The 25,575-nt window shown below is 46.6% G+C and overlaps 1 protein-coding gene and 1 long non-coding RNA gene across 13 annotated transcripts in view; one reads left to right on the top strand and one right to left on the bottom strand.

Annotated features, from left to right (window-relative positions):
- The window catches only part of BRPF3 (bromodomain and PHD finger containing 3), a 37,661-nt gene that overhangs the window by 5,487 nt on the left and 6,599 nt on the right, over window positions 1-25,575 (bottom strand). For 5 of the 12 annotated variants that reach the window (XM_086371361.1, XM_086371359.1, XM_086371362.1 and 2 more), the window contains exons 3-11: window positions 23,022-23,178; window positions 19,326-19,457; window positions 17,460-17,588; window positions 16,855-17,167; window positions 15,837-16,139; window positions 13,514-14,023; window positions 9,915-10,008; window positions 5,415-5,512; window positions 1,964-2,061 (exon numbers count right to left, since the gene is read on the bottom strand). In XM_086371361.1, the coding sequence (XP_086227487.1) occupies window positions 1,964-2,061; window positions 5,415-5,512; window positions 9,915-10,008; window positions 13,514-14,023; window positions 15,837-16,139; window positions 16,855-17,167; window positions 17,460-17,588; window positions 19,326-19,457; window positions 23,022-23,178 (1,834 nt within the window). Of the gene's footprint in view, window positions 1-1,963; window positions 2,062-5,414; window positions 5,513-9,914; window positions 10,009-13,513; window positions 14,044-15,836; window positions 16,140-16,854; window positions 17,183-17,459; window positions 17,589-19,325; window positions 19,458-23,021; window positions 23,179-25,575 lie in introns of those variants that run through there. The other 7 variants (XR_015153090.1, XR_015153091.1, XR_015153092.1 and 4 more) reach the window with 5 other exon arrangements.
- Window positions 14,055-17,760, top strand: LOC147346675 (uncharacterized). The gene is made up of 2 exons (XR_015153098.1): window positions 14,055-15,247; window positions 17,423-17,760. It is a non-coding gene; the product is annotated as an uncharacterized LOC147346675 (long non-coding RNA).

The following is a 25,575-nucleotide window of genomic DNA, read 5'->3' as shown; positions in this document are numbered from 1 at the left end:
CCAAAATAAAAACAGAGGTTGTGTTCAGGTGGTGGGGTTTTCAGGTGGTGGCTGAATTTAATTGCAAAAGAAAATTACAATTAAGAAGATAATTAAAAAGGAAAAAAAGAGACCAGTTTTAGACTGACTTGTTTTGGGAGATTTAAAAAGATAAAACCAAACTTGCATAGCCTTAATCTCTCCTTCAACAACTAACCTGGGGGTCTCACCGAGAGCAGAGGGCAGAGCCTGTGAAGGCAGCCCCAGCCCAACCTCTCCAGCGCTGGGTCACAGTGTGGATTTCCCTCCTGCCCCTGCTAAGGAGAGGGGAGGCTGGCAGCATGGGTTCTGATATGACTCCAACAAGAGGTATAACCTCTGGGAGCTACAGTTTCCTCACAAGTAGAAAAAAGATCAGAGTTCTTGCACTCTTTACCTGAAGAAGCTGCTGTGAGACCAGAAAGAGCCATAGACACAACTGAGCAAGGAGAAGCTCAGAGCTGTGTGTGCACACATAGGCTGGCAGGGTGGTTCTCAGCTCCCACTACAGATCATTGGAGACATTTAAAAAAAAAAAATATTCATGCTTGGGTCTGGTTTCAGAGTCCAATATGGTACTTCTGAGATGGGGCCTCAGTATCTGCATTGTTTAAAAAATTCCCCGAGGTGATTCTGCTGTCTCAAAGGTTAGAATCAGTATTTACCAGGGCCAGATGGACATGACCTTCCCAATCAAGGTGGTAAAAATAGAACTTTTAGCTATTATTGGTGGGAGTATAAACTGGAAAGTGAAAGTGTTAGTCGCTCTGCTGCTGTTGCTGCTGCTGCTAAGTCGCTTTAGTTGTGTCCAACTCTGTGAGACCCCATAGACAGCAGCCCACCAGACTGCTCTGTTCATGAGATTCTCCAGGCAAGAATACTGGAGTTGGGTAGCCATTCCCTTCTCCAGGGTATTGAACCTGGGTCCCCTACATTGCATACAGATTCTCTGCTGAGCCACCAGGGAAGCCCCATATAAACTGGGGTTGCCCCTAAATTTCTAAGGGGCAACTTGGCAATTTGCATCAGAATTTTGCATATGCCCCAAAGAAGACATTCCTAAGAGTTCTTCACTGTAAAGAAATAATCATAGACGTGCACAAATGTTAAACTACAATGATGCTTACTGCTGGCTGTTTGTCACAGTGAAACATTCAAAATGATCTAAATGACTGACAAGAGAATGGTTAAAATAAGGTACATGCATACAACTGAAGATGACGCAGCCATGACAGTGATGCCGATAAACAATGTTTGATGGCATGAGACACGCACGCTCATGGTGTGCTGTTAAATGAAGGGAAGGTTAAACACCACATGGTCTAATATTTATGCATTAAACAACAACAAAAAAAAAACAGGGCTGAGGGTATACATCAAGAGGTAATCTCTGAACAGACGGGACTGTGGGTGATTTTGAACTCAGTGGCTCAAAACACAGGCTCAAACAGTGGCTCAAAACAGGTTTTGACATCACACATTGTCAAATTCCAACCCTGCCACTTAAAAGCTAGATGACCATGGGTAACAGATCTTCAGTATTTTCCCCTACAAAATGAGAATAATCATACCTTTCTCCATATTTCAAGGACTTAGCATGACAGATGTTTAGCCAAACAGCTAAGCATTATTAGCAGATTTTATAATTCTCTACAATGAGCACATATAACTTTCATGCATAATAATAATTTTTCCATTTAGCAAATAAATATATTCTATTAAAACCCTTAGAGCCCTAGCCTCTGTGTGCATACTGTAACCTATTTTAAGTACCCTAAGCCTAGCTGGTGTGACCCATGCAGGCTGGGATAAAACCTCCCTCCTGCAGCTAAAGGCACCCTGACTCCCAAACACACTCTGCTGGCTTGATCCAATCAGATAAGCCCTCAAGGCAAGGTAGGGGCCAGAACCCCCCAGGGGAGGGAGAATGGAAGGGCAGACTCACCAAGGCAGGGTAGGAGGGGTAACCTCGGCACTTGGCCCACACCAGCTCCAGGGGCTCCAGGTCTCCGCGGTCTTCAAAGGGCATCAGGAGGCTTCTGCCTGGGGTGGGGGAGGGGAGGAGACAGGAGGGCTTGCAAGAGTGCCCAGGAGGCCTGCCTGGGGCCTCCATTTGACTGAAGCAGTCCAGGAATGAGTCAACAACATCCCCTCCACCCTTCCTCTTCCCTACCCTCTCCTGAGTTCTTAAGACTAGATTCTGAAAGAAAGAAAGTGAAGTCGCTCAGTTGTGTCTGACTCTTTGTGACCCCATGGACGGTAGCCTACCAGGCTCCGTGATCCATGGGATTTTCCAGGCAAGAATACTGGAGTGGGCTGCCATTTCCTTCTCCAGGGGATCTTCCCAACCCAGGGACTGAACCTGGGTCTTCTGCGTTGCAGACAGACGCTTTACCGTCTGAGCCAAGACTAGATTGCTGCTGCTAAGTCACTTCAGTCGTGTCCGACTCTGTGTGACCTCATAAACGGCAGCCCACCAGGCTCCCCCGTCCCTGAGATTCTCCAGGCAAGAATACTGGAGTGGGTTGCCATTTCCTTCTCCAATGCATGAAAGTGAAAAGTAAAGTGAAGTCGCTCAGTCGTGTCCAACTCTTAGCGACCCCATGGACTGCAGCCCACCAGGCTCCTCCGTCCATGGGATTTTCCAGGCAAGAGTACTGGAGTGGGTTGCCATTGCCTTCTCCAAGACTAGATTAGGGGTCAGCAAACTTGGTCTTTAAAAGGTCAAATAGTACATACTTTAGGTTTTATGTGCTACATGTCTCCGCTGCAGCTACTCAACTGCTGTTGTATCATGAAAGCGGTCACAGGTAATTCCTAAATGAATGAGCATTGCTGTGTCCCCATAAAACAATTTCTGGACACTGAAATTTGAACTTTATATAAATATTTGTATTTCAAAATATTAATATCATTCTTCTTTTGATTTCAATCATTTGAAAAAAAATGTAAAAACCACTCTTAGCTCATGAAAGTGAAAGCGTTAGTCACTCAGTCGTGTCCAACTCTTTGTGACTCCATGAACTGTGGCCCACCAGGCTCCTCTGTCCATAGAATTCTCCAGGCAAGAATACTGGAGTGGGTTGCCATTTCCTTCTCCAGGGAATCTTCCCGACCCAGGGATCAAGCCTGGGTCTCCCGTATTGCAGGCAGATTTTTACCAAGTGGGCCAACAGGCAACAGGTTACAGTTTGCTGACCTCTAAACTAGAACCCTAGGTTGATGTTCCTTGAAAAAATATAACTGCTTCATTACCAGGAATACAGACTATAAGGCAGCTTGGCAAAGCCACAGACTGCTCTCTGGGCCTCCCTGACTGGTGGGCCTCCGGATGACAGCTTCGTGGAAAAACATGCCTAGGACAAACATCCCAGAAAAACTAGCTGCTAAATGAGTTCTTTTCTGACAGGGCCACCCCTGGCTACAGGTCACCTTGCTGCACAGCACTCAGCAGAGGCTCTCTCTGTGCCTGTTTTGTCAGAATCTTGCACAGGGCAGGCACAAGTCTTCAGATTTCTTTGTTCTCCACCTAACCACTAGCACACAATGGGTCCTTCACAAACATCTCTGAACACAAAGAGGAACCTCCCTTCCCCTTCCCAGCCTATACACTAGCAATGGTGAGGGGACCACACTCGACTAAGGAAAAATGCCCAAATTCCACAGAGTAGAAATTATGTTCCTAAGGAAACAGTACCTCCCATGTTTATAATTTTTTTAAAAATGTATCACTGGTAATGAGGTCTTGTTTTCTACCTACTGAATCAATAGCAATAACCACAAAAAGATAAAATCCAGCATGATTGAAGAGTCAGGCTGTGGGGACACTGGTGCAATCATATACTGCTGAGGAAATTGGGGACCAGTCTAATCCTTTCACAATATAATCTGGTGGCAAGTCTCAAGAGCCGTAAAAAAAAGTATGAACCATCTGTTCCAGTAAATGCTTTCCCTGGGAATTTGTTCTTAGAAAAATAACTTTTAAAATGACTGAGAGGCATTTGGACAAAAATATGGGTTCACTGCATTATGTATTGTGTTAAAAGTTGGAAATAACCAAATGTCTAACAATAAAACAAGTAAGTAAATGATAATGCATTGACTGGAAAGTTAACATTGAAAAAACAAAAATATGAAAGAGCATGAGTTCTGCTTTAGCATTCTGTTAAAAATGTGCCTGAAATAAATGGAAGGCAACGTAGAGAAATGAAGACAATGGTGTTAAGGTGATGGAACAGCGAAAGGTTGGTTTCCTTTTTAAATCTCCTTTGGCATCACTTTAATAATTACATGGTTCTTAAAATAAGAATAAAATGTCACTACCAGAAGCACAAAGTATGTGCCAAATCCATTCCCAGTTATGCATTAGATGCTGTATAAGTTAATCCAGACATGAGCCCTGCCTTCTAGGCACTGACAGTCAGACAGCAAGGAAATATGCAGGCATGCATTCATCAACACACATATGAAAAAAGAAATGGATGCTAAGGGAAAATAAAACAGTTCGGAATAGGAAATAGGGGAAGAGAAGCCCTGAAGCCTGTATGTTAGACGGAAGCTTCAAGGACAGGGCATCCAGAGTGCACGCCCTCCACGGGATGGCTGGACACAGCTGTGCTCAGAGGACAGCTGGCCTGCACCCGCCCCACCTGAGCACCACCTAGTCCTCTCCTTCGGCTCTGCCTTGCCCTTCATTCCCTCAGGCCCAGGAGATGACATCCAAGTACTATACTGTTTGGACCTGCTGGAATAGACTCTCTCATGGGGAGAGGGGTGGAAGCACTGGATCACATGAAATTACAAGATTATGTGTGAAATTCAGTAACATGGAGCAGACTGGAAATATCTGTCAAGAATACAAATGCATACTTCCTTCAACACAGCAAGAGTATATCTGTAGATATACTCCCCAGGGATACAAAATGAGCTTTGTACCTGGTTGCTCACTGCAACACTGACTATGACAACTACATGAAAACAATCTAAACGTCCATCTGCAGAGGGCCAGCTGAGTACGCAACAGCACTCCTATGTAGTGGGGCATTAGGCAGCCAAAGAAAAGCACAGAAGAATCTCCAAGATACATTATTAACCGAAAAAAGGCATGGTTCAGAGGAATGTGCATGTTAGGCTTCCCTGCTCACTCTCGAATATATGCACAAGTTTTTGGCTTGTATACGTATGGATTACACCTGGAAAGACACAAAAGAAACCACTAAACACTGGCTCGTTCTGACTTTTTTCACCAAAGTCACTTATTCAAAATAAGATGAATTATCTAAGAGGAAGGGGACATCTCCCTGCCCAGTGTCCCCGGGTCTGGAGGAGTTCAGGGTCTGGCTGTGGCTCTTCGGAAGGCCTGGTTCCCCCAGATGCACCTGCAGAGCACTCCTTACCTGAGCTGTTGTAGTCGGAGTCTCCATTCACACCTTCCAGGAAGGGTACTCGAGACAGGGCTGGCTTCCCTCGGCTGCGTTTGGGAGGTGTCCGACCACTGCATATAGGGAGGGAGAGGGAAGTGAAATGAGCAATTTAAATGACTAACACATCCACTTCTGCTGTCCCATTTCTGCTAGGGGCAGAGTTGCAACAACTCTTCAAGGAGAATGGTTTCTCACCTTCCCCTAAAAATTCACACAAACCCATGACATACTTCTTGACCAAAATGTTCCCACGAGGCTTAAGGAAACATTTCACCCATGTGGAAGGACTGAACTTGGAAAGCGAAGCCTGTTCCCCTGCCCAGGGACACTGGATTTTACCCAGAGGGTAGGTCACCTCAGGCACTTGTCAATCCTTCCACAGTCTAAGCAGTCTGGCCATGAGGAGGGCCTGTTCTCATATCCACCAGAATCCTTTACTCTGTGGTTCACATAGCTTGTCTAAGAAACCAATTCCTTTTTGAGGCACAAAAATCTGCCTCATTCCCAAATTTTCTATAATGGACATGCCTTACTTTAATTAGGAAAGACATTTTTAAATTGGAAAAACAATCCACTTCTCACTTCTACTTTATGTGTGTGAAGTTTTTCTTAGACAGAGATGGATTTTTTTTAACTAGCAAGCAGACGGGTTTTTTTTTTTTAATACGGTTATTGCAAGGAGAAAAAAAATCATATATTAGATAAAGACTAGATGATAATAGGCAAAAATGAGACTAGTAATACAAGAATAATGATACAACTGGAACCCACATAGGCACTAGTATTTTTAAATTGCTTCCAATGCAATTTCTAACGTACACCATAGTTAGAAGCCTTGGGCAAGAATGATGTGGCTATGGTATTTTTTCCCAATCAAACTTTAAAAACTATTACTGCTATATGCTGCTGCTGCTAAGTCGCTTCAGTTGTGTCCGACTCTGTGTGACCCCATAGATGGCAGCCCACCAGGCTCTGCCATCCCTGGGATTCTCCAGGCAAGAACACTGGAGTGGGTTGCCATTGCCTTCTCTGGTTACTGCTATATAATTATTCCAATAACAAAAGTGCTTAAAAGACAGGCCAACAACCTGTAGCAGGGCAGAAATGCTTAAGAAACCTCTAGTAGGATAAGAAGAGGTTGAGGTTAAGACTGGTTGGAGAGTAGAGTGCTCCTGTTTTACTGAATCATAACCGACTTTATCACGGTCTTACACAGAAAACCCAGCACAACCAGAACCTAATTAATCATAATCCTTCACTAACTAGCAGGTTGGGAGCTTTCTTCCTGCTGGTCAGGACCTGTTGGGGAAAAAACAAAAGAACACCCAGTTCATATTCAGGATTCAGTTCCCATGCACCCTACAAAAATCTGTCACTGGGCTTAGAGAATCTGAGTCCCTATAAAAATGTAAGAAATGGCAGTTCTATTAGGAAAGCCTCTCCAAGTTTACATCATGGATCTGGGGAAGACACCTCCAAATACAATAGAGGAGGTTGCAACCAAGTGGCTGTGAGAGAAACTCTGGAGCCAGACTACCTGGGTTCAGAATCTGACTCTTCTACTCATTCATTCTGTTACCCTGAGCAAGTTAGTTAACCTCTCTGAGGCTTGTGTTCCCCATGTGATAGTATGAGGATTTAATGGGTTAATGTACAGAAAGCAGTGCAGCACACACTAAGTACTCAATAAATAGCAGGTATATAGTAAATATTGTTGTATGTGCAGGCTCAGCCCCTAAGTTGTATCCAACTCTGTGACTCCATGCACCAGGCTCCATAGGAGAGCCTTCTTCTCCAGGCAAGAATGCTGGAGTGGGTTGCCATTTCCTCCCGCAGAGGATCTTCTCTACCCAGGGATGGAACTGAAGTTTCCTGCATCTCCTGCATTGGCAGGCCGATTCTTTACTACTGAGCCATCTGGGGAGCCCAAATATTATTACATAAAAGGCACTGAATTTTAATGTCTCACTTTAATATTATAAATTACTAATGTTATACTATAGGAGGATGAGCTCTGAGAAGGATGAGCTCAATGGGATAGGATACAACACCAAAACTAGATCCCTCTTTTCTTGTTTCACAGAAAAAAGCACAAGTGACTCAATCATGGCTGGCATTTCAACCCTCTCTCCAAGTTACCCAGGCCTAAGCAGACAGCCCAATCTGTAAGTATTCTGTTTACTGGTTTAACATTTATCTCTCCTTTCTAGAAGATAAACTCCATGAGAACAGACATCTTATCAGGGCTTAGAACAGTGCCTGGCTCAATTAATAATTGAGCAAATGACCCATAGAAAAGAGGGCAGCTCCAACCTGCTCAGAAAATCATTAGAAAAGATAAAGGCAGAGACAGGAGGGGAAGGGGATGGGATTAGTAACCAGAAATTCTTTCAAGGTTCTTTATCCTGCAATCATATGATTCCAGTCTAATTAATAAGGAAATCTTCCTTTATGTACTTACCACCACAGTGTTAAGGGGGGAGGAGAGAAGGGAGGGAAAGAGAGAGAAAGAAAGACAGAAAAAATTCTGTGGTTTAAGTTCTTAATCCCCTGTTTCAAACCCTGAAATTCTACTGAGAACCACTGAGTTAAAGAGGAAATGCCTTCCAAGGGCATTGTTTCCACAGTAAGCAGGAACCCAGAGATACTGGTGGCTTTGGCATGCTCTGCAGCAAGGCAAGCAGTGTGAACAGGCAGGCTAGTCAGGGCCCAGCCTGGCCTGGCTTGCTCCTCTGGCTCACAGCTGGGAAGAGTGCCCTTTGTGGAGGGAGGAGCCCAACACACCTTCTACTTTTAGTCATGGGCTAAGCGGGGACAGTGTGATAACCTGACTCCTACCCCAATGAACTGAGTTTCCAGGCACCCAATCTTTGAAAGGAGTCAGGAATTTCAACCCAGGACCAGGCTAGCAGCATCCTGTAAGATCCTGAAACCTCTGCCTCTTCTCTATGCCTAGTATCTGTATTTACCCATCCACTCCCCTTTTTACTCTAGGGCTGCAACAAGGAGAGAGAAAGCTAGGACATATCTGAGGCTTTGTGGGGAAAATCTCAAAAGACCCACTGAAAGCTGGGCCTTGCTGTGGTGGGGGAGCAGCCCAGGCCCAAGGGGCAGCGCCAGGGTAAAGTGAGAACCCAACAGAACTGTTAGGTAGGTAGAATAGGGAAAAGGAGTCCAAAATGGCGGTGGCTAAAAGACAAGGAGGTCAAAGGAAGGTCCGAGGACCAGAGTGAAGGCTTCAGGCAGAACAAACAGCACTCCTGGCTAAGCCCAATTTGCATAGGGAAGGCCCAGGTAGAGGAATAAACATATAAAAGGAGGAGCCAAAGCGTTTTCTCACGGACTCTCTCTCCCGCGTGCGTGTGCTCTTTTCTTTCTCTCTCTCTCTCTCTCTCTCCTGCTATCTTCTAAATAAAATAGAGCTGTAACACTGATTTGCCTAAGAGCTGTAGCACGGTTTGTCCAAGACCCAAGAGCTGTGATGCGCCAAGGGCTTTAATGTCCGTCGCTCCAAATCTTTGTTGTGACGAGACAAAGAACCGAGGAACATACACTCGCGTGACATCTATGGTGCCGTGACTTGGATATAACCTGGCTGAAACAACCGCCACTGCCATTTTGGACTCCTTTTCCCTATTATACCTACGTAACAGAACCTACCCCCAGCCTGCCTTGGAGGCAATTCAAACAAAGACACAGAGTTTTCTGGTGCTGTCCTGGGATCTCTTCCCCCTGCTCTGAAACCAGGATCCATCCAGTTGCCATGTGGAGGGACCACGAGGTCAGCCTTCAGGGTAAGTCATTTTCCCTTTGTGGCACCAAGAGTCTCCCATTTCCAAGAGTTCCACACTCCCTGGTATCTTGCAGAGAACACAACACAGAGCAGAGATTCAGTAAACTCTTAGACTTGGAAGATACATGAAGGTTCTGCTCTCAGAAATCCTCCCTTTAGGTGAAAGAATGGGAAGAGAAACCCATCCCTTCCCAGATCAAGGATGGCAGAAGAGCTAGGGCCTCTGTCAGAATAAAGTCAACACCAACCTTCTTATCTGCTCATTTCTTACTCCCACACCACACTTCTAAAGAGGCCATTGCTATGACACCCCAAAAAGCAAAGGACAAAACCATCTATAACTGGGTTATCTATGGGCTGGGGAGTGGGTGGGGACTGGCTCAGATGTCAGCTTCCCTGGGCAACACAGTCCTGGCTGTCCCCGTCCCCTGGAGCCCATTCAGCTCTACAAACCCTGCGAAGCACCACTCCTCCCCTGCAGTCAGATCAGGCCTGACAGTCAAGGGTCATGGCATTCCCTAGGAGCCACCAGAATCACAGACAAACGGCCTCAGGAAATAGCAGGGGTAGGGAAAGGAAAAAACTGAGATCAGCGGGAGGAGGTTCAATCTGCAGCTGAAAGGAAATTAAATGGAGAGGTAGCATAGCTGCCGGCAAAGCTCTGGGACAAGGGCTCTTACCTGCAAGCTTCAAAGGCCAGTCCACTGCCGAGACCCAAACTACATTCTGAGTCAGATCCACTTTCGGTGTGTTTTCCAAAGCCGTTGGTCACACCTGCCAAGGACACACAGAGTGAGCCTGAGTGCAGAAACCCCCAACCCCTGACACGCCACAGCGTGAGGCAGCTGCCTTGGGAGGGCTCGGGGAGGAATGGTGGAGAGGCCAGCAGGCCCCTTCTCTAGGGAAATGGGTCTCGGGTGGTGGAGAGAACCTGATGAAGTTGGGTGGGAGATGGTGGGTAGCGCAAGGAGCAGACACTGCATTTTCCTTCCCAGCCTTCTGGGTATTCTTGAAGGAAAACAGCCCACAACTCATTCTAGTTACTGTCACTTGACTACAGTGGGAAATACCAAGGCTTCCTCACTCTGGCTGGCTCACGAGACCCTGAATCTGCTTCTAATTTCAAGCCTCAATTATCGGGGAGTCTCCTCTGCCTCTTGGGGAGCCCACCCACCTTGCCTCTTCAGATAAATAGTCACACACCCTATCCAGCACATGGCTGGCAACAGCTAGCTTCATTCTTTTGGGATGGTGTCAGGGGAGGTTGGGACCGGATAAGGGCTGTGTCAGCCACACCCTGAGATATCTAGCATACCTAGTCAAAGTTGAGGATGGGGGAAACTTTTCAGCAGATCCAGAGAGATGAGACGTTCTCAGGATGGGGAGTCAGATTCCCTGGGTTCTACACTAGGCTCTGAAATATGGGTCCCTTTTCCAATTTAAGCCTTGGCTTCTCCTTTCCTAAAGTGAAGGTAATACTTTTTTACTTATAGAGGATGCTATTAAGTATGAATAAGGGAAGGTCTGTTTACAGCAGGAAGCCCTTCAGAGGCAAATGAAGACTGATCATCCCAGGGACATAACTTTCATCTGCTCTGAATTCTTCAACTCTCTATCTACCTATCCAATTCCCAACCACAATCCAGAATCCTACAAGTCTTGAGCCAAGTGCTCAAGAGCTCGAAGTCACATATACCTCAGCCAGAAAACTGAAGCAAGTCACACCTGTGAGAGAGCAGGCGTCTGAGCCAACACATCCGCGCCCTAACCTGGCTCTGCCTCTAACATTACCACCTCAATTTAAATCACAAAAGCCAGCTGTGCCTCATTTGTAAAGGATCAACACCTGCTTTTGTGAGACTCCACTAAGGCTGTGCAAAAATATTCCTAGGTACCAGGTAGTTGAGACAGTGGAAGAGAAACAGACTTCAGCCCCAAGCAGTGGGCCCTCTCAGGCTGCATGAGCCTGGTATCCAGATCTATTTCCCTATGGCAGGATCTTTCATTTTTAGTGCACAGTGCTGTTTGGCTGCGCCTGATATAGCTCAACAGATGACAACAATAACTGCTACCATCTACCGCTATATGCCAAGTGCTTTATATAGGCTGCTTCCAATCCTTAAAGCCCTGCAAAGGAAGTATCACTAGCCTCATATCAGAAATAAGGAATAGAATCAGAGAGGTTAACTGATATGCCCCAGGATACCCAGCTGGCAAGAAAATGGGATTTGAACTCAAGTCTGCCTAATTAACTTTGGGGCTTCCCAGGTGGCATAGTGGTAAAGAAACTGCCTGCCAATGCAGGAGACATAAAAGACACCACTTCGATTCCTGGGTTGGAAGATCTGGAAGAGGGCAAGGCAACCCACTCCAGTATTTTTACCTGGAAGATCACATGGATAGAGGAGCCTGGTGGGACATGATGACTGAAGCAACTTAGCGCGCACACACAGCCTACTTCAGGCTCCAGTTCCTGACATACACACACACACACACCACACACACACAGCCTACTTCAAGCTCAAGTTCACACACACACACACACACACACACACACACAGCCTACTTCAGGCTCAAGTTCCACACATGCGCACACACACATATACACACACACACAGCCTACTTCAAGCTCAGGTTCACACATACACACACACACACACACACACACACACAGCCTACTTCAGGCTCAAGTTCCTGACATACACACACAGAGCCTACTTCAGACTCAAGTTCCACACACACACACACACACACACACACACACAGCCTACTTCAGCCTCAAGTCACACACACATACACCCTACTTCAGGCTCAAGTTCCTGACTCTATATAGGCTCAAGTTCATACATACATACATACACACACACACATATACCCTATTTCATACATACATACATACACACCCTATTTCAGGCTCAAGTTCCTGACTCTATATACCATGCTACTGCTCTAATACAGGCAAGCTTGGGCCAGATGGGAAGGGAAGGCATTGCTTGAAACAAAGTGTTAGGCAGGAAGCAAGCAAAACAGAGAAAAGCATGTGTTAACCACACAGTCCAAACCCAGCACATAACAGGACATGAGAAGCAAAACCCAGGGCAGGCCCCTCCCTGCCAAGTGAGCTGGGTTTCCATATCCCACTGGGACTAAACTGCTCTGTCTGGTAACGGAGACCCTGCACATTCAGGCCCACCTCCTCCAGTGTGTTGGTTCCTGATGCTCCGGGAAGCCCCTCTCCAAACTTCCTCACAGGCACTCTGTCCTTGGTTCCACATACCACGGGCTGAGCCCTTTGCTGCTTTTTACTGTCCTCATCCTCAGGGCCAGCTCAGGCACTGTCCCCTCATGAAGCCTTCCCAACCCTCTCAGCTCTCATTCCCTGAACACCTCTAGCAGTGCCGCCACCTGACACATAACCACACACTGTCCAGCACTGGGGCATCTCTGCACCTCAGGACACCATCTAGTCTCCCCACTGGGCCATGGACTCTTTCAGTGCTGCTCCTGAGTCTGACTTATTCCTCTCAGTGAGCAGCCTGTGCTGGACATGCAGTAAGGACTCCTTGGTGACAAGCCCTGAATACTATCTCCTATGACCCCTTGGCTCATTTTGCTGTGGCCACAGGTTCTTGTTTCTCAGACATGCAAGCATGTTTCCACATGCAGGGGCCGTGCACTTGCTAGTCTATTTTTTTGGAACATCTTTTTCCCAGATACCCAAAAAGCTCATACCTCTGGCTCCTTCAGATCTTTACTCAAATGTCACCTCCTCAGAAAGCCTTCCCTCACCACCCTCTCTAATACCACCTCAGTATCCCCTATCCTCCTTCCCTGCTAGACTTTTCTCCACTGCTTCTAATATTAGATACAATTTACTTATTTGCTTTCAGTCTAACTCCTCCACAAGGGACTTATCTGTTTTATTTAATGATTCCCCCCCCCACACAGTAGTGCCTAAAATAATGCCTGATATAAATATCTGATAAATGAATGAACTAAAATGAGGGTAGGAACCATTTTATCACATTCAGCTTTGTATTCCCCTAAGGGCCAAAGAGAACCCCAGACACAAGCTGGCTCTCTCAAAACACTTGCTCAAAGCCCGCTTCCCCAGGCCACTGCTCGTGTGCCAGGCCCAACTGTGAGCTGTGGAGCCAGCCTCAATGCTACTACTGGCGTCCACAGGGGCCACTATGGATACAGCTGACTGGGGAGGTGCTGGCTGCCAAGCAAAGCAGGAAAGCATAAGAGGAGCGAGAGAAGTCTCAGGCGAGGTCACCTGTCTCTTCCTCCTGCTGGGGGGACCTCTCCCCTTCGCTTTGACTACAGCTCCTGCTCCTCGGCCGTTTCCGGGAGTGTCGTTCATCCTCGATGCTGGCGGGAGACACGGGGGAGTCCGCTGTGCCATGGTCCTCACCGTTCTCCAGGGCCCTGTCTGGGCTCCTCTGGAGCTTAACCCCGTTCCTGGCCTTCTTGAAGAGGACTGATGTGCGGCGGCCCACGCCACTGAGTGGGGCGCCAGTGGGGGATGTGTCGGGGGCCATGAGGGACACTCTGTTGATGCCATTGTCACTGAGCAAGCGTTGCAAGGGCTCACTCCCTAGCTGCAGAGGTGATTTTTCCAAAAGCTCATCTTCTTCCGCTTTTCTGGGCTTGAGGAGTCGGCTTGGAGGTTTGCTGTCATTGATAGGTTTCAGAGTGGGGGGATCTGGAGGGGATTCTTGCTCAGACAAGGAAGGTGCAGGTCCAGTGGGTTCCAGGGTTGGTGGGGGAGGCATTTTGGAGTCATCTGTTAGAGAAAAAGAGAACCTGCTTGAACATTTTAGAAAAAGTCTGCCCCTACAAGTCAGATAATGACACTGACAACTAAGAACCCAAAGCATAGGCTGTTAGAACACTTGAGATGCATCCCAGGTCTCAGATCTGAGGTGAAGAAAAGGCAGGACTAAATTGTGTCCATGGGCTTCCCAGGTGGCTCAGTGGTAAAGAATCTGCCTGCCAAGTAGGAGACGTGGGTCCAACCCCTGGGTTGGGAAGATCTCCCAGAGAAGGAAATGGCAACCCACTCCAGTATTCTTGCCTGGAAAATTTCATGGACAGAGGAGCCTGGTAGGTTACAGTCCAAGGGGTCGCAAAAGAGATGGACGCGACTTATCGACTAAACAGAAGCATCAGTAAGTTTTGTCTACACTAGTAGCTCTAAACCTGGCTATGTATTAGAGTCACTTAGAAAGTTTCTTAAAAATTCCAACGCTGAGGTCCCACCTCAGACAAACTGAAACCAAATTGCTAAAGATCGAATTCTTTATTTTTTTTTTAAATAGCTTTTACCAGGTGAGTCTGATGAAGATAGGGTTATAAACCCCTACACCCAAGAAAGCCCAAAGCCCTCTGATTAATCAATAATTAGATAAGTCTCAACCTCACAAATTAAGGGTCTACAACTCTCTAGACTCAGGTATTTTCCCATCTGTCAATGTATTTTGTTTCATATCACACAGTGAAGCAAGCAGGACAAGCACAAAGAATAAGCTTACAGATAGGAAAAATGAGAGCAAAGAATTTAAATCAGTGGCTCCAAAACATGTCTGTTCAACCTCCACCTTGAAACTTTTACAAATTGAGACTTTTAAGACAGCTCAGATTTCCCTAATCTGAGTTTCTGGAACATGAAGCCTAGAAATTTTTTAAACCTCTAGAAGCTGTTGCAACTGGTCCACTGGGCTGACTCTGCACTGCCTCAGCCCAGAAGTGGGGATGGATACAAATGGGATGCTGACTGAAACACAGGGAGCTGGGAAAAGTCACAATGGACATGAAGCCCCCTAAGGGCTGAATCTGACCTCGGCCACATCCACTCTCTGCCAACCTAACACAGAATGGGCCATTCCCTGCAATTTGGCCCCTTTGCCTCTGAAGCTAACTTCCAACTTTCTGGACTTTATGGATGACAGGCCCTCCTGAGTTGACAATTCTGCCCCCAGTGAAGTGGATAGGATGGACAGCAACTCAGGTAAGGCACCTGGGTCTCTGAGAATCACTTCCCCAGCGTCTTTTTAATATGGGGCCTTCCTTCTTGGGATGGGCCTGTGGATTTGGCCAGCCGGAGTCAAAGCCATAAGCCCAGACTATCTTTAAGGTTCTTCTTTTCTATTCTACTACACCATAACCTAACCTGCTCCAAGAACCTCTCTACATGATGGGTAAGTTGGGCTAATATCTAACTGATATGTACAATATGGCCATACCAGGTGCAAAATACCAAAATACTTCTTACTGTTAGTAAACAGCCACTGGACCTCAGTATCTGAAACTCCCTGAATCTGCTCACAATCCAGCAGCTGAAAATCCAAATCAGTGGCCCTCAGGAGCCCCCTCCAGGACAACAGCTAACATCTACTCTGACTGATGGATTTTGATCTCAATGGATTATTAAGTATTTTGAATACCATCTCTGGGTGTGCATCAAAGTGTGACCCTTCCCAGGGCTTTTGCTTGCCCACTAGGGTCAGAATAAGGAAAGATGCTCCCACAGTGGGATTTCAGCTTAACCTTCCCTTTCCTGGGCCCCAGCCCCTTGCCTGCCCGTGACTGTCTCTCACCTCTGTCCCCGCTGTCTTCTGGCTCCTCCTGCGGGGCCTGCTCCAGTACAGCCACATCCCCCCGGGGCCCCGCTGGCAGCTCCCCACTGGACACAGTCTTGTTCAGTGACGGTGGTTGTGGTGGCGGCGGCTGCGCCAGCTTCTGCCGAACAGCATTGATCTCCCGGCGCAGCAGGCGGACTCGGCGGGTCCGGGCCCCACTGGACCGCATGGTGCTCACCAGGTCCAATTTCTCCAGCAGTTCCTTCAGCTGCACTTCTGGAGACAAGTGGGCCCGGTTCTCTGGGATGAGGATGTTGTCCACTGCCAGGGAGAAAGAAGGACAGAAGAGGCTGAAGGACCTGCCCAGGCCAGGGAAAGGGGAAGGGGATTCCTTCAGATGCAAAACATTCTCCTGGAATGCCTGGGTCAGTGGATTCCAGCAGCGCCACTGTGGGGCCTTGGCCCTGCCACAATGCTGCCAGGAGGGCAGCCACAGGGATAAGGTCAGAATCTGGGCAACGTGCAGGAAGCAGTTCAGTCACGGTTACAGGCCTGTGGAGCAGGAACAAGACAGCCTGGCCATCCCCCAACCTGAGTGACTGTTTGGCTGCTGCCATCAAGAAGCAGAGAACAAGGGCAGGCAGACTGGGGATTTCAGAGGCAATTCCATTTTTCTGATCCTCCACCTGCACTCTTCTGAAAAAGCCAGACACCACACTGTACTCCTGCTGCCCAGGCTCCAATGCCACACAGTGGGAGTCCAGGAGAGGAAGACCCCTTGTGAAGTTTTAGTTTTTAAAAAGATAGCTAGTACCTGATTCCCGTCCTACCATTCAAGAAGGGCTTGGTGAATAAAACTTTAACTCCTGGAACGATTCTAGCCACAAGCACATGGACCTCAGCCTGTGCCTACCTCCAGTTTTGCTCCTATAGTCTACCCGGTAGTCCCCAGGACCATCCTAATCTCCAGCTCTCCAGGCTTTTATACCTGTGCCTCTTCTGGCCCCTCTCCTCCCAACCCGTCCTGGCTTCTCACCGTCTTCCCAGGAGAAGCGGTAAAAGTCCTCCGATTTGGGTGACTCGGGCAGATGGGTGCCCGTCTCAGGGTCATAGCCGATGTTCTCTGCCTGCCGCCGGGCGTGCCGCAGGATGGCCCCTCCCAGGTCCCGCAGGCGGACAGCTGCTCGGTGGAAAATTGTGTCTTTAGCATTATACTTCATGCAGTTGGTAACTATAAGGTTAAAGTCCTCCTCAAACTCCTCCAAGGTGTGGTACAGGTGGGACTCCAGCTTCCGCCTCATAGTAGAAAAATCCATTGGCTTGGATATGAATTCCAGGTAATCTGGAACCTAAACATATAAAACCTGTACAATTACAACAACCATTTACTAGCCAAACAGGCGCACCCTTCACCGGCACTCTTGCCTCCCCGTTTTCTGGCTTGGCCATGCCAGACTCATTCATAGCCACCAGGCCCTGGACCACCCTGCTCTGCTGAGCCATCACCATGAGCCAGTCTACTAGCCTTGCCAGACTCCCCCGGGTTTTGAACACCCTGTGCCCCAACCCTTTCCTGGCCTACTCAGACCCTATTTCCATTTCAGGCAGGGCTCATTGCCCAGAAAGTAGTGGGGAACTTGCCTCACTCAGGTTGACAGGCTCAGCGAAGATGTGTGCGGGATCCTTCTCCTGCAGCAAGTCCAGTGTTGTCCTCAGCAGAACGTTGAATGGCATCAGCTCCAGCTCCATGGCAGCTTGCTGGATCTTGATCTGTGGGAAAGGTGGAGAGAAATCAGGACATTCCCCTCTAAAGAGGCACGGAACTTTATCTTGATAACTTGATTTTCATCAGTCATGTACAACAAAGTTTCACAGGACAGTAAGCTAATCAGTACTTGAGTTATCACTGTACGTAGCTTAGAAACAATGATACCAACAGCTACCATTTTGTGAACCTTTTTTATGTATGCAGCTCCGTACCAAAACTTATAGTACTAATAGTTAATACTTTTATAGTCCAAATAACATTCAAGATAGGTACAAATGAGGTATTTTACAAAGAGGAAACTGAGGCATGGAAGGATTGACTAGCCTGAGGTCACACAGCTAATAAGGGACAGAGCTGGGATTCACAGTGCGTGCTTTTGACTACTATGCACACTGCTTTTCTACTTATATTACCTCAGTTAATCATCACAACAACCTTGAAGAAGAAACTGTTATTATCTATATTTTACAAATATGGAATCTAAGGTTTGAAAGGAATACAATGAGGAGTTACTAACCCAAGGTCACCTGGCTAGAAAGAACAGGAATAGGATTTAAACCGAGGTCTGACTTAGCCCAAGGGGCATATGATATAAAACGTGCCTTGGGCCACAATTCCCACCAAATTGGCCCTTGGGACATTCAGGTTGGCCTAGCGTGACCAGGGCCTCGAAGCTCACCCTCTCAGGCAGCAAGAAGCCAGACCCATTTGCAGCAGTGTGCTGTACAAATGTTATTTTCCATGTGTGCCCTAATGTGAAAAGGTTGGGAAACCACAGACTAGACTATGAGATGTTCCTGCCTCTTGACTACATTCAAACAGGCCTGCCTGCATCCCCTGCCTACTTCCTTTCCCCTTAACATTTCTCTGGACCACAAATGGGAAGAGATGCTCAACTGGGGGACTAGGCCTGGGATGGCAGAGACAGTTTGACTATAAGGACAAGGTTCTTATGTATAGCCAAAGCTGCCCAGTCTCAGAGGTGGAAAATTCAGGCTATTCAGCCCACAAGAGAACGGTTTGTGCTGGGGATGAACAGTGAAGCGGAGTTTGGAGAAAGAGAGAAAAAACATCTTTAATTTGGGCCTCCAAAGCATGGAAGTAACAGCTGCTATTCCTGGACCAGAAAAAACACTTTTGGCTCGTCATCCATTCAATTAATAGTTTTTGCTCACTGTCATAGGCAGGGTGCTGCAACAGACACTTTAGGGAAGCAAAGAGTATCAATAATGATGCTAGCAGCTGATACTTCTATAGCCCTACTGTATGCCAGGCACTGTTCTAAGCTCTTTATATACACTAAGTCATCTAATCCTCACAACCTTATGAGGTATGTTCTATTAATATCCTCCTTTTATAGTCAAGGAAACTTGAGGTATTAAAAAAAAAAAAAAAGACTGTAAGTGTTTAAGGGTCAGATGAGAACCCTCAAGCTCTCAGTCAAAAGTGATACCCATCGGAATGGCCTGAGAAGTTCTCCAAAATATTCAAGGCCAGGCTCCTCCTGAGATTTCGTAAGTGAGAAACTCCAGGGATGGGCTCAGACATATAACATTAAGCTTATGCTTGAGGCCACCAGAAGCTAAAAGCTCCCCAAGTTTGAAGCCATCAGTAGCACCACACCCAATGCCTAGTAGGCAAGACTTGGAGCCCATAGTGCTGGGCAGGAAGGCAACAAAGCTGACACTGATGGGGGCAGAAAAAGATCTTGAACAAGAGCTCTGGGGGTTCCTTCTCACCTGCTCCCGCTTGAGCTTTTCTCTTTTCCGAATCAGTTCGATTAGCAGCCGTGCCCGCTCCAAATCGTGCCGGAGCTTCTGCCAGTATTTCAGCTCTTCCTTTACGGCACTTGTCTTCTCATCCTGCTCCCGCTGCAGGAGGGGAGGGAAAAGAATGAGGAGCTGTGGGCTTCCCTCCTGCCCAAAGTCCTCTCCCTGCTCAGCCTCACAGGCACTCTGCAGCTAAGAGCCCCATGCCCTTCCTGGACCCTCTTCCATCACATGCCTTCCTCCTGTGCTTCCCCAGTCCTATGACAATGTCTCTTCACTACAGCACAACCACCACTGCTAGGGAGAGAGATGGGACTACCCCATCCTACCCCCAGGGACACCAGAGAGCAGCTGTGAATCTTCAGGACTGGAAAGTATTTCAGAAGGAAACTAATACACACCTCAGGGTGGAAAGAATTTCACCCTAGAGCTTCAACTTGGCTGGAAAATAAAGCAAAGTTTTTACCATAAGCTTGTACCTACTTATTTCAACATACTTTAAAATACCACCACTACCACCATCATCAAACATGTGATTCTTGCCTAGAAAAACTACAATGTAGTTGATGCCCAGGGCTTGATACACAAGGGCACAGTAGCATAAAGACAACAAGAACTGATCTGATAAACTGAATATAAAATGCTGAGAAGATATAAAATAGAGAAGATCTCAGTGGGTGGGGCTCAGGTCAGGGATTCCTGGGGTGAGCAAGCTTACTAGGATTTCACATGTAGTGATGGACGTGGATGAACAAAGCGGTAAGAAAGGCCTCTTTTGGAACTGAAGGGACCACAGAGCAGAAGTATGAAGGCACAATCAGTGATTCTTTGCTTGTTAAGAAAAATGGCCGGCCAGAGCAGAGGAACTGGAGAACAACACAAGACAAGGAAGACCCAGGATCCAACTGGCAAGAAGTTTCAAATGCCAGGCAAAAAAGCTTAGCTGTAGCCTGCCTGAAGGGGGCAGTCGGGAGGGGTGAATATATTTTGGAAAAAAAGAAATGACAGGATGGAAAATAGTTAAGTGAATAAGGCACTACCAGTGGTGAAGCAAAGAAAGAATTAAGAGGCTGGAGACCGCCTAGAAAGCTACTGCTGAAATTAAGGGGGCATGGGTGAGCAGAGTAGTTGTAGAATGGAGATGAAGGGCCACACACTGATTAACCCCCTGAAACAGACTGAGGGATGATTAACTGTAGCTCCTAACCCAGGGAAGAGCCAAAAGTAACTCCAAGGTGGACAAAGGTGGACAAATCTGAGGTCAGGAGGAAGGAGCTTCCATATCAAAAAAGAAATACATTTATGGAGACGAAGGAAGATACTGAATCAAGTTTCCAATATCTGACGTACAGGAAACAACATATACATGGACACCTATAGTTCCTCTGCTCCAGAGAGACTGAGGGCAAAAAAAGAGAAAGGGGACAAGACAAGAAACCTGGAGCTACAGCCACACAGTTATTGACAACTAGAACAGCAGACAAGCTCTCCAAGCCAACGGGCAGACCGCAGGGCCCCTGGGAATATTACCACTAAGGAGTAAGAATTAGGATCAGCAGAGGGTGCATTCAGTGGGGTAGAGGAGGTGGGAAATGGTGTCACAAAGAAGCTTTAAGACAAAGTGACTGTGGTGTCAAATATCATCCAACAGTCTATAAGGTGAGAGAGTATGAGGGAAGACTTGCTGGGCTGGAAGACACCATGTTACTATTCTAGAAGAAGCTACAGGAGAGCAAGCAGACCATCTCAAGGAGAGAGCAAATATGCACTTCTCTTTCAGGACTTTAGTTACAAAAGGCAAAAGTGAAATCAGACAGAACAGAGGGCAGTAGAGTCATGGGAAGGTTTGCTTTGTCTCTGGAGTAAAGGTGTAGGAATATTTAAAGGCAGAAGTAATGGAACAAGTGAAGAGAGAGAGAGAACTAAATACACTTTAAAAAAATCTCTCAGGGTGCCTCCACCATGTGGGAAAACACTGAACACGCAGCAACACCAGCTGCTAATGTCTACAAGGCCACCCAACTGGGCAGGCTGTGTGCTACAACTCAGTTAATTTGTGTATTTCTTATGGAACATTTTTTGGCAGATGGCAGTATAGTGTCTTAAGCAAAGTATGCCCTTTCCTAACTCATATATCATGGTCACCTACCTCACACTCAGCCCACTTCTTCCTTTCTGCAGTATCTAAAGGGGTGTTTCCCCATGTACAAGGAAAGCTGGGCCTGCTCTCCACTCTCCCCTAAGCTTGCTCCAAGCCAAGCCTCTCATCTAGGAGGAGTTGCTGTCTGGTCTAAAGAGCGCTACACCTAGAGGAGAACATAGGCAAAACACTCTCTGACATACATCACAGCAGGATCCTCTATGACCCACCTCCCAGAATATTGGAAATAAAAGCAAAAATAAACAAATGGGACCTAATTAAACTTAAAAGCTTCTGCACATCAAAGGAAACTATTAGCAAGGTGAAAAGACAGCCTTCAGAATGGGAGAAAATAATAGCAAATGAAGCAACCGACAAACAACTAATCTCAAAAATATACAAGCAACTCCTACAGCTCAACTCCAGAAAAATAAATGACCCAATCAAAAAATGGGCCAAAGATCTAAATAGACATTTCTCCAAAGAAGACATACAGATGGCTAACAAACACTTGAAAAGATGTTCAACATCACTCTTTATCAGAGAAATGCAAATCAAAACCACTATGAGGTACCATTTCACACCAGTCAGAATGGCTGCGATCCAAAAGTCTACAAATAATAAATGCTGGAGAGGGTGTGGAGAAAAGGGAACCCTCTTACACTGTTGGTGGGAATGCAAATTAGTACAGCCACTATGGAGAACAGTGTGGAGATTCCTTAAAAAACTGGAAATAGAACTGCCTTATGATCCAGCAATCCCACTGCTGGGCATACACACTGAGGAAACCAGAAGGGAAAGAGACACGTGTACCCCAATGTTCATCGCAGCACTGTTTATAATAGCCAGGACATGGAAGCAACCTAGATGTCCATCAGCAGATGAATGGATAAGAAAGCTGTGGTACATATACACAATGGAGTATTACTCAGCCATTAAAAAGAATACATTTGAATCAGTTCTAATGAGGTGGATGAAACTGGAGACTATTATACAGAGTGAAGTAAGCCAGAAGGAAAAACATAAATACAGTATACTAACGCATGTATATGGAATTTAGAAAGATGGTAACGATAACCCTGTGTACGAGACAGCAAAAGAGACACTGATGTATAGAACAGTCTTATGGACTCTGTGGGAGAGGGTGGGAAGATTTGGGAGAATGTCATTGAAACATGTGAAATGTCATGTATGAAACGAGATGCCAGTCCAGGTTCAGTGCACGATGCTGGATGCTTGGGGCTAGTGCGCTGGGAAGGCCCAGGGGGATGGTATGGGGAGGTTGGGAGGGAGGAGGGTTCAGGATGGGGAGCATGTGATTTTTAAAAAAAAAAATAAATAAATAAAAAAAAAAATAAAAAAAATAAAGAGCGCTACAATGCTGGAGGTCACTCCTGGGGTGGACCGCCTAGAGGGGTGAAGGCTATAGGCAAAGGCTCCAGAGGGCTCAGGGAACACTGCCCCACCATTTCTTCTTCATCACTCTCCACCTCCCTCCACTGCCCTCAAATCACTACTTCACCTACCTGCTCAGCATTCCTCTGAGACTGTAAGTGGGAGTGCAGGCGCCGGATGAGGGGGACACCATTCCGTGCCTGCCGCTTCAACAGCCAGTAGTTGTGAAGCCGTTGCATGAACTGGGTTTTCCTCTGAAAGGAGAGACCACTACAGATCTTGTTCAACCTTGAGTAGAGGCACAGGGAAGTGAAAGACAGGATCAGTGGGCAGCCTGGATTACAGCCTCCTATCAAGACCCCGTGCGTGGTTCATTTCTGAACTTGGTAGAGGAAGACAGAATAAAATGGCCAAATGCCTCACCTCAGAGAAAGGCTTGAAAAGGACGGCAAAGTTAAGCAGCTCAGATTCAGCGTAAGGTATTTCACTTGATTGTCCACCTCCTGCCTTGCAGGTTCCAAAAGAACCCTCCCCCAGGAACCCAGACCCTTTAGTTCTGGACTTCTAAGACATAGGTCTGTGCCCCAATACCCTCACTCTTTTCTTGATAAAGGCAGCAAAAGGGAACAGGAACTTGTATAAGCTGTGGGCAATGTAGTCACTATTTCCTGCCCCTCTGTGGCTAAGGGTCCCATCAGACCAGGGAGTAGTCCACAGCCAAGCTGGAAGGAAAATTAGTAGGAATATAGCAGGCTACTGCCCTCTGAACCCAAATGCAACCCTTTGGAGTTGTCTGACCTCTGGTTTTTCATTAAAAAACTCAGCAGCCTAAAAATGCCTAATTTTGAACCAAATTGAAAAAAAAAAAAAAATCTAAAGACATAAGAGGATGGAGAATCTGAAAATTTAGCTGGCTCCACAAAGAAAAATAAATAGTATACAATATCACTTATATGTGGAATCTAAAAACTATGAGAATATGAGAGAATCCCCTGGCGGTCTAGTGGTTAGGACTCAGTGCTTTCACCGCAAGGGCCCAGGTTCAATCCCTGGTCAGGGAACTAAGATACTGCAAGCAGTGTGGCATGGCCAAAAAATATAAATAAATACAAAATATAACAAACTAGTGAACATAAAAGAAGCAGACTCTGAGAGAACAAACTAGTGGTTCCCAGTGTATGGGGAGGTGGGCAATACAGGGCCAGGGGAGTGGGAGGTACAAAATATCAGGTATAAGATAGCTCAAGGATATACTACTGTACAACACAGGGAATATAGTCAGTATTTTGTAATAATTGTAAGTAAAAATTAATCTTTAAATTGTATGAAAATAAAATTTTAAAATTTAGCTGGCTAACTACCCCAAAAGAGAAGTCTGGAAGTCAGGATTTAAGCCAATAACACATGAAGGGGTGGGGGGAAGCAGTAGGAAAGGCATTAATGAGCGCTCATAATCCCTATAAAAATGCTCGAACTGCAAGGTAGGTCACATTATTCTCATGTTTCAAATGATGGAAAGGCAGAAGGAGAATAGCCTCTGTTCTTGGCTGAATACATTGTTGAAGCCACTAACGCAGCTAATAAGATGGTGAAGTTGGGCAGGATTTGAATCCACGATCTCTCTGCTATACCATATTGTGTTCCCAAATTGATTAAGCAAGGACTCAGTGCTCCTCTGGCTTTTCCTCTGCTTCTCTTCCTCTCACTTGCACACTTCCACTGAAAGGAAGGTAACTGTGCCTAAACAAGAAGGTGGAACCTAAAAAGTATGTTCATTTGGGCTGGACACTGCTCACCTAGGCCTTGCGCCTTTCCATGGTCAGACATCCCTACCCCAAAGCCAAGCTGACAAAATCAAGGCCTAGGCCTTTCCCCAAAGAACAGATTCCCCCACCAACACCCATGCCAAGCACACCTGCCCAGATGCAGGCAGTCCCCTCCCTCTACAACCTCTTGGCCATGGAGGGTCCCAATAGCATTTGTGCAGGCGGGGAAAAGAATAATAATAAAATAGCAGTAGCAGCAGCAGCCACCATTTATTGAGCGCTTACTATTTGCCAGGCACTGTGCTGAGTGCTTTACTTATACTATCTTACTGATTTCTCCCAATAACTCTTTAAGGTAGGCTCATTTAAAAATAAATACACTAAGCCTGAAAGAAGTTAAGCAACTTGCCAAAGATCACACTGGTAGTGACAGAAGCTCAAGATTCAAATGCAGGTCTCTCTGGTTCTTAGTCAGCATGCAGTGCTGGACCCTGAAAGAAACCACCTACAAGAGCAGACCTGACAACCAAAAAGTCTAGCCCCAGGGCATAACCACCAGGGGACTAAGCATGGACCCACTCACCTAACAGAAGCGGGGAGCCTAGAACAGCTCTGTGACTAGAAGGCCCATTTCCTATGGACTAAATCTAACTCCAGTCATGGTTCACAAGAGCCTCTCCCTCTGGATCTTCTGTCTTCTTGTCTTCTTTCCAGATGGACAAGTCTGGCTGCCTGCTTCCCGCAAACAACTCACTCTCCTCTGCCCACCAGTACTCCTTTCTCCCTGTCCCTTACACAAAGAGAGACAGACAGACAACAGGAACAGAACCTAAAGGCATCATGAGCCCCAACTTGTGGTCCAGGGTCTGTCACTTTCCCTTGGTTCCTTCCAGCCCTTAGAACAGGACTTGGCATATAG

This window comes from Bos grunniens, chromosome 23 (assembly GCF_055505025.1).
Source record: "Bos grunniens cultivar Pamir isolate PY7600 chromosome 23, Bosgru_T2T1.0, whole genome shotgun sequence".
Classification (NCBI taxonomy): domain Eukaryota; kingdom Metazoa; phylum Chordata; class Mammalia; order Artiodactyla; family Bovidae; genus Bos; species Bos grunniens.
Note: the sequence above shows the minus strand (reverse complement) of the source record. Positions and strands in the feature narration are given on the sequence as shown.